A 15,485-nucleotide genomic window follows, 5' to 3' on the forward strand; every position below is an offset into this window, starting at 1 on the left:
ATTTAATAATCTTTCCTTTTTCTTAATGTGCAGGAGGACACTATGGAAGTTGAGGAGTTTCTGAAAGAGGCAGCGGTTATGAAAGAGGTTAAACACCCAAACCTCGTTCAGCTACTTGGTAATTATTAAGCAGCTCGTTTGCTTCAATGTTTTTCATGCTGGCAGAAATGCCAAATTTTTTTCAATGAAAGATTGTGATTCGCTTATTTTTTTCCCCACAGGTGTGTGCACATTGGAGCCTCCTTTCTACATTGTGACAGAGTACATGCCACATGGCAACCTCCTGGATTACTTGAGAGATTGTGAAAAGTCTGAGGTGAATGCTGTGGCACTGCTCTACATGGCCACACAAATCTCCTCTGCTATGGAATATCTGGAGAAGAAGAATTTCATCCACAGGTATGGTTTGGTTCATTTGCAGATATAGAAATGGATGGATTGTTTTCCTGGCATATCCTCAAATTCTACTCCTAAACTCTTTCCTCAGGGACCTGGCGGCAAGAAATTGCCTGGTAGGTGAAAATCACGTTGTTAAAGTTGCGGACTTTGGTCTGAGCCGCTTGATGACCGGTGACACTTACACTGCTCACGCCGGAGCCAAGTTCCCCATCAAATGGACGGCACCAGAGAGCCTTGCATACAACACCTTCTCCATCAAATCTGACGTCTGGGGTGAGCAAACCCTGTGCATTTATCCATGTTTAGAGGATTTCAACATTTTGTTCACTTAGTTTGTTTTATTTATGTAGCTCTACAAATGCCAGGTCAAGTTTATTTCCAGTCATACAAATCCAGTTTAGTTTAAATCAGTTAATTTCAATTCAATCAAAGACTCAGATCAAGTTGCATATTGTCCAACCCAACTGTAATTATAATACTGTGCAATAAAGTTAAAAAAATAATCAATCTAAAGATGTGCTATGTTATCACTGACCTGTCTCTCTCTACAGCATTTGGTGTGCTGCTGTGGGAAATTGCCACCTACGGCATGTCTCCATACCCAGGCATAGACTTGTCTCAAGTGTACGATCTCCTGGAGAAAGGCTATCGCATGGAGCAACCAGAAGGATGTCCACCCAAAGTTTATGAACTAATGAGAGCATGTAAGTACCATCTGTTTTACATATGACCTGTTGGTTAAATGGTTGTGCAATACATTTGTAGTGTTGCACAAGTTTGAAAAAGAGGCACAGTAACAACTGCATTCATTGATTTTGCTATGCCATGCAACATCTGCAAAGCTGAAACAATAACATAAAAACTTGCAAAAAAAACTGTCTTTGAACTCAAAACTGTGGGTAGAAATGTGGGTTTACAGAAAATACTGAGTTTAGCAAATACAATCATTATAGTGAAACAATATTTTTGACTACTGCCTTTTTTGTATCTAATTTTCTACTGCTTATATCGCAGATTTTTTGTATTAAAACCATTTATTGTATCTTTTCTGACAGGCTGGCAGTGGAGTCCTTTAGATCGACCATCATTTGCAGAGATACACCAGGCCTTTGAGACAATGTTCCATGACTCCAGCATTTCAGAAGGTAATAATCACTTTTTCTCTGTTGCTAATCAATTTCTTAAGCTTGAAACTGGTTAGCTGAAGCCTTAAAGTCATCATATTGATTTGTGTAGATACAAAAATTTGATTCCATTAGTGTTTACAGACTATCTCTTTGAGAAATCTGGTGATTGGTCCATATTTTTTCCTGGAGAAAATGTACCAGTAGCAAAAAATGGGCATAAATGTAATCTAATTTCTTTTTCCTCTGCAGAGGTTGCAGAGGAGTTGTGTAAGACGGCGCACTCTGTGAGTCACGACATGCCCCTGTTGCCTTCCAAATCCCGCACACTCCACAAGCACACGGAGAACAAGGAAAACATCGAGGGTGGACTGGACGGCCACTCTGACCACAGCACCCACAGCCACTCAGGTACATCCAGGCATGCCCACGCTCTCCCCACACCACATTATGGTTCTGCAGGTATGCCTGACAACAACGCTGCCGACACGCAGAAGCAGCTGCAGCGCCGCCAAGCACGCCGGCTCAAAAGACAGGCTGTGATTTTTCTCACCAGCTCGTCGCTTTACCCAGAGTCTTTCAGAGCTTCAAAACGCCTTGATGACCAACACTTCCAGTGAAATACAAAATGTTGTGTTCAAACACACTGTTTTATGGTATCCAATCAACAAAACTACAAATCACATCCTAATGTGTAAAAATGTAACATATTTGATAAAATTGGTAAAGATCTGCAATAAAAGAATTGGAAAAGTGTTGAATTGTGTTTTATCCTTGGGATAATGGAGAGGAAAATGCTTTATGGAAGCTTCTTGTTCTCATTACCCTTTTAGAGCATATTAAATCAAAGCTCCCAGTAAATCTGAGGCAGTTTCTGTCTTACCAGCCTCCTAAAATTTTTGCTAACTTTTTCAGTCTTTTGGGCTGATATGTCTCTGCTGTACCTTAAGGGACTCTCATCTAAATCCTTGTTTAACTGAATGTAAAAATGTAAAAATCTCCATGGCTTTCCTAAAGTCCTCTACAATCTTTTCTGTGTATATTAAGCAGTTGAACAGCTTTTTTCTTAACAATGGTTTGCACACATGTATATGTTCTGTTAATCTAACTTGATATTTATTTGTATTTGTTGCATTATTTTATTCATGTTCCTAACCAATGCTTTGTGACTGTAACAAATGTGTTCCAGATAGCACGTCTAATATTTAATGTAGATAACTCATTGCTTATGTATTGTATTTAAATAACATTTTGATGATATTTGCATGTTTTTTCTGCTGGCTCATTTATGTGTTAATAACAGCTATTTAATATTCTTCCCTTTTATGCATTTGAGATTGTTTTTATAAAATCAAGTCAAGCACAAAACATGGCAAAAACAAATGTCATGTCTACTCAACCCCAAAATCCTAACACCCATGAATCAACCCAAATAGCAAATGATGGTTGGAGGAGAATAAGCACAGTAATAAGGATACATTTGCAAGATTTTGCCTTTGGTTTTATCTTTCAATAAATGTGAAAAAGAGCTACAAAGTTGTACAGAATGCTGATGCAGAACCTTGGATAGAATCTGTCCACTTCCATTTGAAATCCCGGATGTCTTTGTGATCCACTTTAAAAATCAGGGGTCTTCCCATTGAGACAGTCTGTCTTCTTGCTAGCAGGGTTAAAAAGGGACAGAGCTAGGTAGTGATTAAGCTAAAAGGACACTATATATAAACACACTTGACCTAATATCTCATATGTTGTGTAAACAGTTTGTCAGTTCTCTAGCACATATTGACAAATATTTTTCTCATGCTTATTGGGGAAGATCAAAATATAAAATGTACCCTGGTCCAAAGATAAACTATAATCTGTATAAAAATGCATTTAGAGTAAAGGCCAAGTATTTCAAATAGATTAATAAAAATATGTTAAATGCATGTTGTAAGAAATTTTCACTTGAAATATAATTAATTTGACTGGTTTGAATTTGATATACATTGCACAATTTTTAATTTGATTATCATATAAGAATACATAAATATAAACAGTGTTTTTCATTTTGATTTATGTGCCAACCTATCTATATATAATATATTTCATTTTATTTGCTTGCTTAAAAACTATTAATATCAAAACTACACAATGTTAGAACCTCGTATACTATCAGCTGCTTCTCTGATGAAATGTTTAGAAAGTCTCTTCTTTAGAAATTGGGGGTTAATGGCTAAGATGAGGGGCAAGGAGTGAAATGGGACTGTTTTGTTTTTGACCAGCGTCATCAAGGTAGTGTTTTAAACTCACAGCTTGTTTTTAGCTGAGAATTTCCCATTAGATTTATTCAGATGTTTTTCTTGTATCATAAAGTCAAATACACTAATCGTCATCAATGAATTTGCATTTATAAGTCACTACACCTCATTAACTCATCACTTAGTTCAGTTAGACCTTCACAAAGACAAATACTTCTCTTAAAGGGTTGCTTCACAACAATTGTTGCATTCTGTGAAGCATTACAACACAATACTTGCTTTTATTCTTGTTTTGAAACAGATGCTGCATTTATTGATATCATGTAACCGAAACTGGAAAATATGATCCTACCACTGAAGTAAGAATCTCATTTTATGGGGTTTGGAACCATAGTTAATATCTGCTTTTTCTCCATTATTATGAAAACTTCTCTTGATTACTACCTATCCCTGCTGATTTAGTAGTACATTTGCATCACTTTATGCAGCAGTTGAATGGAATAACCTAGACTTTTAGAGCACTATTTGTTGCTGCTAGGCTATAACTATCATTGTAAACCACTAATTATCTTACAAATGCTTTTGATTGTCACATTTAATCACTTGACATGAACCACAAACTATACTTTAAAAATTTAGGTCAGTATTGCCCATCACTCATTAATGAGCACCACCGCTGTTTGTGACTGGTTCTCCAAAATAATTGCTTATGTAATGTAGGATGATTCATAGTATTTGTATTAATGTAACAACATTATTTTGAATCTGCTTTAACCACATAGTTGACAATGTTTCTGTAAATATAACGGCCACATCTTGCAATTTCCTTTTGCATTTTCTCTGACTCATTTCCTGGCTAAGGCAATTGTTCTCCACTCTGTGCTTGCATAAAGGTCAGCGAATACTGCTGCCCTTTGGAAATGTTGGATCAGAATAACTCATCCATCAGATTTCAATTTTTTCAGGATTTAATTTGAGGATGTTTAACTTATAATGTGTTATGCGAACAATCTGTAAATCATTGAATTGGTGTACATGCAAGCTGGCGTTGATTCATAATTTCCATTCACTCTTCTGCCATGCTTTTTATTTGCTCATGAGTCCCAGAGAAGAGAAAAGCTTTTCCTAAAGCTAATATGAGTGACATTAATGTATAGACATCGACTAAAATAACTTCCCATTTCTTCCTTCTTCAATCAGATATGTATGAGATTGTAATTTATTTGTTTCCCCTTCCTCCTCAGGTTGGACTTCTTTGTTCGGAGGGGACGGCCGATCAAGCAGCTCCCCAGCTCTCCCAAGAAAGCAGCAACCTCGAGATAAATCTCCCAGCAGCCTCTTGGAGGATGCGCAGGACATCGGCACATTCACACGAGACCGCAAAACTGGCTTCTTTAGCTCCTTCATTAAAAAGAAGTCTACCTCCTCTTCCTCCTCATCCTCTTCGCCATCTTCCCAGGTGCAACAGAACCTTCCCACACCTCCCAAGAGGAGCAGTTCCTTCCGGGAGATGGAGACGCAGCCTCACAAGAAATATGAACCCACAGCCGACTTCAGCGCACCTCCGCCCTTGCCCCAGTCGGACAGTTTAGGGGGCTTCTCTGCCTCTCCCTCTCACTCCCACGGGGAGGCCACCCAGTCCCAGTCTCGCTGCTGTGGGGCCGCTTTCGGACAGAAACCTTCCGCCGGGGGCCTTGGTTCTCAGCTGACGAGCGGCAGCAGCTGGAGTGGACTGGCTGGTTTCTTCACCCCCAGACTCATCAAAAAGACCCTGGGGCTTCGTACTGGAAAAACAGCCTCTTCAGATGAGAGTGGTATAGTTGGAGGACCGAAACCTTTCCCTAGGTCGAATTCTACCTCCTCGATGTCATCTGGGCTGCCGGACCTGGAGCGCATGGCTCTGACTTTACCGAGAAACCGCAGCGCAAAGTCGCCTCTGGAGAGAACTGCCTCCACAACATCTCAGCTGGAGAACGGGGCCGCTCGTCCCTCCGAAAATTTGTTGAGGAGGATGGATGAGGGAACCGCGCAGATCAGGGATAGGCCAAAAGCCAAGCTACTACCCCGGGGTACTGCTGTAGGGGTGAGGGCACCTGGGGTCGGGGGGGAGGTCGGGGAATCAGAAAGTCTGTCTCGGGTGAGAGACAGCAGAGAGGAAGGTGGAGGGCTGGACAGGCAGCAGAGTTGGTCGTCTCCTTCCAAGAACTCCACCTCAACTCATAACCACAAAGTCCCGGTCCTCATCTCCCCGACGCTGAAGCACAGCCCAGCCGATGTGCACCTGGTCGGGCTGGACTCTCAGGGGAATCGCTTCAAGCTGCTGTCTGAGCACCAAGGCGAGCGGGACAGGCCACGGCTGGTAAAACCCCGCTGTGCTCCTCCTCCTCCCCCGACTCTACGTGGTCTGCAGCAGTCCTACAGCTGTGACAGCGAGGACCAGGTCAGTGGAGCCCCTGTGGAAGTGAACGGAGACGCAGTAAAAGGTCAGAGGTCAGGGCGAATGTCAGGAGGAGCAACGACAGGTAGACCATCAGTGCCACCGCCACAAGTGCCTCCTGCTTCTTCATCCTCCTCCTGTCCTGCGAGCACCAACACGACTCCCACCAAAATGGCCAACGGAGCTGCTACCACCGCCTCCTCCTCTTCACAAACAGCACCATCTGCTGGCTCCAAAGTGGCACTGCGGCGAACCAGGCAGCAGGTGGAGAGGGTGCCCCTGGAGAGGGCTAGCCGCGAAGCCCTGCTGGAGTGCGCTGAGAGCCTCAGCAGCGTGCTCAGCTCCAGCTCTGACAGCCCCTCCAGCAGCCAGGTTCTGGACGCCGGCCACCAGCTGCTGGACTGCTGCTCAGGTTATGTGGACTGCATCCCTCAAATGAGGAACAAATTTGCCTTCCGAGAGGCAGTGGGCAAGCTGGAGCTGAGCCTGCAGGAACTGAGGGCCTCTTCTTCTGGAGGCGGGTGCCTGAGCAGTGTGGGGTCCAATACTGTGCTGGACAACCTGCACAACTGTATCAAAGAGATTAGCGACGTAGTACAGAGGTAGCCACTGTGATCACACAAACCACCACCTCTACTACCAGGCAAATCACTTACAGTATATTCCAATTTTGTTTTTTGTTTTTTTTTGTTTCTGGTTCAGCTATTTGGGGCACAGATTGAAATAAATCTCTACAGTACCTCACAAAATTCACTACAAAACATGTTTTTATTGTTTACAGAAACCTGTTTCCTAAAATGCCAGTGTGGTCACTAAGTTGTTGCTCTTAGCTGTAAATATTTTGAGAAATATTTCACTAAACTAAACTAAATGTGGTTCAAGTCACACTTTGCAATGTTTTGCTACAAGTTTTTATTTGGCCAAAGAAAGCCTCTTTGTTACCTGAATGAGTGTATGAGCTGTGTGTGTCGTCAGCCAACCGGGTGGGGAAGAACTCACCCTGCTTCTCTGTTGCATACTTAGAACAGACAGGGATGGTTGAGGGCAGTCTTAAACTCATTGTTTCATAAGTATGTGGACCATCAGCTGGATGTATTGTTTCACAGTGAGGAATTGTGTGACCATAAGCCATTTTTCTAAAGCCATTGGGAATGTAAGGATGTGGAACCAGCATCAGGATTCAGTAGCATTCAAAACTTGGGGTGTCAAATTTAGTGTTTTCTTTATCAGTTTTCAGCTCTATTTACATTTCAATCAGTAGCCAGGATTTTGGGGGATTTTTTCCAACGTGTCATAACTTTTCAGAGCAACTGAAGGGACACTTACTTTATGCTCTAATCTAAGCAGGTCAAAATAAAGACCAAAAAAATAAAGTATGTCCTGATACACATACAGATCCCAGTGATTTAAGATTACGCATTTCCCCAGACATAATATCAGCCTGGTTCTTCTGCTATTATGAGTGATATCTTTAAAAGAACAGTACATTTCATCAGTTACTCACTAATGACAGACAAGATACTGAAGTCTGATCCGTTTTGTCTCCCAGAGGCTGCTCCACCTAGAAGTTAAGGTAATGAAATATTTTTGACAAACCGTCAAAATATGAGTGTGTCACTTGAAACACTCATAGCACATCTTTTGTTTATAAAGATATATCTGGCCCGATACATACAGGTACAGTTCTTTACAAAAGCTTGCTATTTTCATTTGGAGCAGTTTGCTAACATAGTAGCCTAATTTCCTGTTTTTATATGTCTCTTTCTTAACTGGGCTGGTAACAAATTCCAGTTTACAGAGGAAGTATTTTTCTGTACTTCTCAAATCAATGCTTTGCTTTAGACATCATAAATGTTAGGGACTGGTGTTTCAGCTGCTCTCTACTAAACTGTCTTTATGCCAAAGTTAACTTTGGATGCACAGCAGTCATGTGGCATAGGCAGAATGAGGGTGGAGCAGCAAATGATATAAAAGGTAAAAACACTGGGATTGTTGGTATGTTGAATCAAAAACATAATGTCCACATAAAACTGTGCATATGAAAACAGGCATAGCTCACTATTTTCTGAAGACTGTAGATCGACAGCTATCAACAGTTGAGTTTCTTTGGGGAATCCTAATATAGATCATTTAAAAATCACTGAGACAGGTAGAATATCTGAGATTGGATTGGGACTATAAAGGAAATCCCGTATTCATTATTTAACCATTATGACTGAATGTAACTGAGGTTTAGATGGTGACAAATCCTGAACATCCCTGAAATATTTCAATAAATTTTTTAAAAATTTTTCTTTATATTCAGATCACATAATAGTTGGGAGGTGGAAAGCACAGGATGGCAGCAGGTTGACCTGGACGTGTTTTCTTTAAGTGTCCTTCACAGGATGGGCAGTGCTGGATTCCCTGTAGCCTTGTAGGGCCCCAGTGCCTCAGATTATTTAATGAGTGCAGAGACCTACTTTACACCTGTCACACAGGACTGAACTCTCACCAGACTAAACTGCAGTACGTCTTTAGCACATGAGCGACACATGGATTTATTTGACTTGGAGAGAGAAATGCTTTTTAGAATGTATGAATTTTAACTAAATTATTTTTGTTCAAAGCACAGGCATATTTTGAGAGGAAAATTATGGAGATTTTTCATTTATTTCTTCAGATTTAAAGAGTATGTGTGTCGATGGCTTAAAGAGAAATGTTGTGAGAGATCTCTTTGAATGTATTAACCCTCTTTCCTGAACCTGATAAAATGTTTGACTTTTGTCTTTATTTTCCTACAGTGCCATGTTTCTTTTACACCTGCAGGCCCATACTCTTAATTATGACCAGTCTGAAGACAGCTGCTCTGTTTTTAATGAACACTCACAGCGCGCACACATACTTCACTTCTAACAGTTTTCTAACATGATTTGGTTTTGTTGCTTCAGTTCTCACCTTGATGTACACTGGAAAAGTCCTCACCAGTTGAGTAACAAATGGCATATAAATACAACTGAATCTATAAGCACCGAGCTGCATAACTCTAAATACTTTTCAGTAAACCTTAATTGTATTTTATGAGTTTCATTCTAATCCACCCATATCTTTGGGGAAATAGGATACTTTATGATAAAACTTTCATTTCTATTCACTGTGCGTTTTAAATAACATTTTTCATCATTTTTGGTGCCTTTTTGTAGGGGAAACAAATATGTAAAGGACACGATGATTGCAGCAAATCACAGCATATGTCTGCTCTTCCATTATGAATTATAATTAGATCATCACTACTTTTAATTTTATTACTAAATGGTCAGATGCAAACTGGGAACCAAATGGTGCTCTTTTTGTTACAAACACTTTTAATGACGCTGCATAAACAAATATACACACAACCATGCTGCACTAAACCCAAACTGCTGTTTTTGTCTCAATCTGAATACCCAAATTTGAATATGTATCAATATATTTCTGAATGACTGCCATTCTGGCTCGCTTTGCGTCCGTTACTTTGTTTTGTGGTGTCACCATGGAGCAGATTTTCTAAAAAGGCCTTATTGAAAATAGTCTGTTCATGATGGTTTTTTTCCCTTCAGATCCTACATGTTTAAATCTCTATATTTTTCCTATCCGACCACTACAATTCCGCTAATTGTCATCATCTGTTTTTATCTGTTGATCTTTTATGCAGTGTGTCTTTTCTTTTCTCCTGTCTTCTCTGTTTTTGGGATTTATCTCTAAAAGGCGTGCGTTCACATCATTATACCAAAGGCCACGTCTTCAGTTGGATGAGTGCAATGTAAAATTAACACAAAAACACCAGAGTGGAATATGTGAATCTAAACAGGGATAAAATGTCAGATGTTAACATGACTTTTTTATTGTACAAAAATATATTTTGTGTTTTTTTTTTTATTTTATTTAATGCTCACATTATATTACTGTGAAGTTCTGCTTATCAGTGTTAAGCCTATTGTAAATAATAAAGATATTGATGAATGCTGTTGTATTTTTCCTTTAAAATGTATTCAGACTGAGCTCTTTTAAAAGCAAAACATAACATTTTACAGTTTAACAAATTCTGTATGCTTAAATGTTATAGGTTAAAGAAGTAGAGAGATTTATCAAAAACAAAATTAGTACCAGTAATTACAGTACCTATACACCATATTCTTGAAATTCCTATTTCAATGAAATGATATAGAAAGGTAGTATACAATTATAATTATCCCAATGGGATTGATCTGCAGATAGCAGTAGCAGCAGACATGAAATAAAATGCAATTTACAAAATACTACATTAATGCATTATTACTGATATTTTAAAGGCACTATAAAGAGTGGTCAGTGTCAGGTTGTCTGCTTATTTAAAGTCACAATGGAAGATGGGAAAATCAGTGCTGGAGTTCAAACTGAGACTATCTTATTTTAGCCGTAATTAGCCCAGACTAGCATCAACCAGAACCTAAATGAAAGACAAAAAACATATCTTTACATACAGCACTCTGCACCAGCACTGGTGCAATTCATTTCAAGTAAAAAGCCTTGAAATAAATTAATAAATTTGTGTTATTGCAGTAGAATCACCTCACGTTGATCAAACTAGAGAGGGTGTCCCTAGTTTAGTAAAAATAGTAATTACAAAAATGTATCACAATTACAACACTTACAAGCACCCTAAAAATCACAATAAAAGTGAATCTTTTTCAAACTTACTATCATAAACATAAATTTTTCAAATCATTTCTAGAAATTGAACTTGCCAGGTGAAAACTAACATTTTCAGCTGTAGAGATGCAATGTGGCTCTAGACGAATAAGCGGAAAAGCACATTAATCCCTACTGTACAATGGTGGAAAGTCAGTGGAAGAAAAATTCAAGTAAACACATAGTGGCTACTGCCTGTATAAAGTAAATGGATTTTCAGCAGGATATAGTATACACGGACAAATCAATACAGAAATGATTCATTGAACCAAAACCGCTTACTAACTTAAATCTTATGGAAAGCCTGCACTATGTGATTTATAGTTCTATGATTCCAGAAAACCTCCAAAATTCTGAAATGCAATATTATTTTAAATTAAGGCTAAAACCCATTTGCTTAAAGTCATATTAATAAAAAATAGAACTTCATTTTAGTCTGCATTGAAACTTTTCATTACTTCTCTTTAGCTTACCACTGCAATCTAATGTTCTGGTCTGTTTATCATGTTGTGTTTATATTATGTAAAGCACTTTGAATTGCCTCATTGCTAAAATGTGATATAGAAATAAACTTGGCTAGTGGAATCATTAAGGTAATAAGCAGGTATCTTAATGTGCAATTCCCCCACTGAATTAATGTTTGCAAATTTTCTAAATCTACTATACATGATTATGTTTTTGCAATAAAACGTGAATTTGTTTCAATGCTTTTTACTAATTTTTTGCCAAAGTCAATCTGAAAATGTAATCAAAGTGTATCATCGCTGCTTCAAAGTATTTCAGAACATGCAAGTTAAAGTTAAAGTATGATTTGTAATTAAGAGCTATATAGCTCTACATACTTTTATTGAAATGTGGAAACAAGTGAGTTATCCCTGGGGATAATAAAGAAGTATCATCATCATCATAATCATCGTCACCCTCCTCTTCCTCAGCATCCTGGCCCTCACCATATGCGGCTCCTCCCCAATCGTAGCCTGTTGTAAAGATGGCGTCCATCATGGAGGGGCCGCTAAGCAAGTGGACTAACGTCATGAAAGGCTGGCAGTACCGGTGGTTTGTTTTGGACTACAATGCCGGGCTCCTGTCGTACTACACGGTATGTTCAATTCCACCGCTCGGTAACGGTTAGAGTGGCCGGCCGACGGTTAAACATGTCGCTGGCTGCTGAACAGAAGTGAGACAAGGCCTTATGTTTGTCAGGAGTTGGGAGTATCAGCTGGCTTGCAGAGGCGGGTCTATCTGATGACTGAAACGGTCGTTGGCTAATAGCAGTGAGCTTTGAGGAGCAACTGACGAGTAATGTCGAGCGTTTGGTTGTTACTTCCGCTAATGCAGCTGGTTAACAGGGCTAACAGCAGGAAGGCAGGCAGTAATAAAATCATTGCCAGAGTCATTTAGTAATAATAAGGCTGGTGAAGAGGTATCTGTTCTCAATAATTAGTTAAAAGTCCAACACTCACTGGTTTGGAAATATTCTATTGTTATTTTAATAAAGACTTCTATGTTCAACGACTAAGACGGTGGGAGGAGAGGCTAGTTAGTTTCTGATCAGTTTCATTTCAGTGCGCTTATTGTTTAGATTTAAGTTTCATAATTTCAGATCACGTCAGAGTTGTTAACCGTTTAGTTGTCAGATTTGTCCTTGCCGCTCAGAAAGTTCCTTATGTAGCCTTTTATCTTCTGTACACCGAGAACCACATTGGCTTCAAGAAGTACACGGAATACATAAAGATATAAACTACTGCATGGCAGAAAGGAGGGCAAACCAATTTGACAAAAAAGAAAAAGCCAGGTTAAACTTTATATTTAGGAAAATAACACTACAGACTAGAAACTAAGGGTCATTAGTGGCTTGACGTCTAAAGAAAATATTACAGCCAAATGTGATGATCTGTTGCTTTAAAAAAGGAATAAATATTGGGTGTACATACAGATAAATATATTGTTTCCTTGGCTTTTACTTTATTTAATCTAATGTGGAGTTTATTGGTGATATTTTTATTGACAAGTTTATTTGTCTACATTTAAGATGCCATTTGGTATAGAGATTGTGAATTGGGTTACATTTTAATTTCATAGTAAATAGGACCACAAACATTTTTAGAGATCTTAAGATGACCTAATTAAGTTCATTTAAAAGAAAACATGCAACAGTTAACTTTGATTCTACTAAAACAATGTAACATTCATGATTATAGTTGACAGTGTCATGTACAGCAATTTATTTGGACCTGCATCAATTGCTTCCATGCATTTTTATGCTATTTTATAACATCATAATTTGGTCATGTCAGTTGTATTAAATTATTTTAATGAATGCTGAATAGTCATTCCCAACAATAGTCCTCTTTTCTTTCTTTTTTTTTTTTTTTGCTTGAGTAACTGCAAACAAAAATGTTGCAGTAGTGTAAAGAAAGCTTTTGAGCATTTTTATTTATCATCCTTTCTTGAAAATGTCTCAGGAATTGAACAGGTTCTCTCAGGTGAACCTCAGCTTTCATTGATGATGTTGTTTACAGTTGTGCACAGCTTTACCCAAAGGATGTTTGTTTACTGTTTGTACTTTGCTTTTTGACAATAATGTGAACAAATCAGGAGTTAGAGTAGCTACAGTATGCAGTAAAAATGTGAAGGGTCATATTTAGTGTCTTATATTCATTTACCTCACTTACTTTAACTGCAAACTTCAAATTTCATTGTAAATAATGTCTAGTGCTGTCTAGAGAAAATGTGACTTTTATTGCATTGGGAAACACTTCCAGAGTGAACAATCATAATGAAAACATAACAAAGGTTATCTTAGTAATAATTAATGGTGGCCTTTTTATTTTCATGACACTTTATTGACACAAATACTTGCTTTAGAAGAATGAACTATCTATTTTGAGCAAGTGATTCACTTTTGCAGATTATCAAATAGGTCTTGAAGTGTGTGCTAATTGTTTTGAGAAAAGCACTAGCTGTTTTGTAAATGTTAATACTGATGTGATAAATGCACCAAAGCAAGTGAGAAAAATGAGTATACGATTTTAAACCATTGGAGTGGTATGAAGGAAAATGTTCTTGCCTTTTTGAAACAAGAGAGCCTTAGTATAGCTTACAAGCAGTCCATTTGAATGAACAAACCCAAGCTGTTAATCAGGTTTGAGCATCTGTTAATGGAATCTAAAATTGTGCAGTTTTTGTCCGATGCAGTAAGTTGTTTTTGTTCTTGTTTTCCAGTCTAAGGACAAAATGATGCGAGGATCCAGAAGAGGCTGTGTGCGGCTCAGAGTAAGATCCTCAAAGTCTTTTTGCTTTTGGCTGATGGCTTTTCTGTCTCTGCATGTTAGACTGCACTTTCCACTATATAGATTTATTAATAAAAAAAAATCCAGGATAAGAGATAAAGCCAGGCTTGACAAAACATAAGTTCATCCTGACTCGTTTCAGAAAGGTCAAACCTGGCTCAGGGGGTGTGACTATGTCAAGCCTGGTTTAAGTGAGTCAGGTGAATATGTGTCCACAGATTTCTTCAGAGACCATGAGATCGATCCCAGCTTCATTGATTTTACAACAGATAAATTGCATACACAAACCAAACGAGCAATATGTTTTAATGGAGGAATATGAGGAATTGAAGTATATTATACTCCCAGAAGGAAACACTGACACTAGCAAATGATAGCGCACCAACTGAATGCATAATTTGCCTTAAACATATATTTTCTAAGCACAACTTTTAGCTAAAAATGTTACAGCCATACTATTCAATGAGGTACCTGTCATTTGCTCAGGTCAAACTTAAAGTTATAAATAACCAGTGGAAGTCAATATTGTAATGTGAATTTGATAGCAGATTAATTAATGTCATTTTTTTTGTTACGCATCTTATATTTATACAGAACAAACATGACTGGACTACTAATGAGAGATTAAATATAACATTTTGCAATATATGGGAAGTGTGTGGATAAAATGTTGTCGATTAGAAGGTGCCTGTACATAGTAGTAGTAAACTGCTACTTACATTAGCAGTTTAAAAATACATTTTTACGTGTCTGGATACATGAACATTTGTTCAGACACAAATGGCACAAATCTTGACCACTCGATATTGGTCAAGATGCAGTCTGCATCACAGATGATCTGAAGCAATAGGATGTGTTAAGGTAACTTATTGCACATAATAATGGAACAGGTGAAGCCACGGGGTGTCGCTTTTAGTGTTTATTGCTAGTTTCACCTATGGTAAACTTCCTGTTTGTGTTTTGGTGCTTTTGTTTTGAAATGGCAACTTCCTGTATAACTGTTAACAAAGGCAGCTTAACGGCAACCAAAAGACAAAATAAGTTGTGTAAGGGAGGGTTACAAAGTGTAGCAACCCCTTGATAGAGGCACCAGGTATGTTCATGTTATAAATAAGTACTTATTTAAATATTATGTCACTTAAACTGTTGGTTTGTTATATGCCAAAACTAAAGTTATTTTAAGCTGTAAACGTTATTTTAAGTTAAGAGGGTTTATTGCCATTATGGCTAAAAAGCCGTCAGTAAGGTGTACGCTACAAATTAAGTGACTTGACTTAATTACAACTCCTTTGCTTCTTTTTCA

General features: G+C 38.3%; 2 protein-coding genes across 6 annotated transcripts in view; both read left to right on the plus strand.

Annotated features, from left to right (window-relative positions):
• Positions 1 to 10,182, plus strand: part of abl2 (c-abl oncogene 2, non-receptor tyrosine kinase) — a 30,866-nt gene extending 20,684 nt beyond the window's left edge. For all 4 annotated transcript variants that reach the window (XM_028027175.1, XM_028027176.1, XM_028027177.1 and 1 more), the window contains exons 5-11: positions 34 to 118; positions 222 to 399; positions 488 to 672; positions 951 to 1,103; positions 1,455 to 1,544; positions 1,776 to 1,934; positions 5,008 to 10,182. In XM_028027175.1, the coding sequence (XP_027882976.1) occupies positions 34 to 118; positions 222 to 399; positions 488 to 672; positions 951 to 1,103; positions 1,455 to 1,544; positions 1,776 to 1,934; positions 5,008 to 6,806 (2,649 nt within the window). In that variant the 3' untranslated portion in view covers positions 6,807 to 10,182. The remainder of the gene's footprint in view (positions 1 to 33; positions 119 to 221; positions 400 to 487; positions 673 to 950; positions 1,104 to 1,454; positions 1,545 to 1,775; positions 1,935 to 5,007) is intronic.
• Positions 10,183 to 11,832: 1,650 nt separating this feature from the next.
• Positions 11,833 to 15,485, plus strand: part of osbpl9 (oxysterol binding protein-like 9) — a 34,340-nt gene continuing 30,687 nt past the window's right edge. For both annotated transcript variants that reach the window (XM_028027620.1, XM_028027621.1), the window contains exons 1-2: positions 11,833 to 11,988; positions 14,115 to 14,165. In XM_028027620.1, the coding sequence (XP_027883421.1) occupies positions 11,878 to 11,988; positions 14,115 to 14,165 (162 nt within the window). In that variant the 5' untranslated portion in view covers positions 11,833 to 11,877. The remainder of the gene's footprint in view (positions 11,989 to 14,114; positions 14,166 to 15,485) is intronic.

Source organism: Xiphophorus couchianus, chromosome 9, assembly GCF_001444195.1.
Source record: "Xiphophorus couchianus chromosome 9, X_couchianus-1.0, whole genome shotgun sequence".
In the NCBI taxonomy this organism is placed as follows: Eukaryota; Metazoa; Chordata; class Actinopteri; order Cyprinodontiformes; family Poeciliidae; genus Xiphophorus; species Xiphophorus couchianus.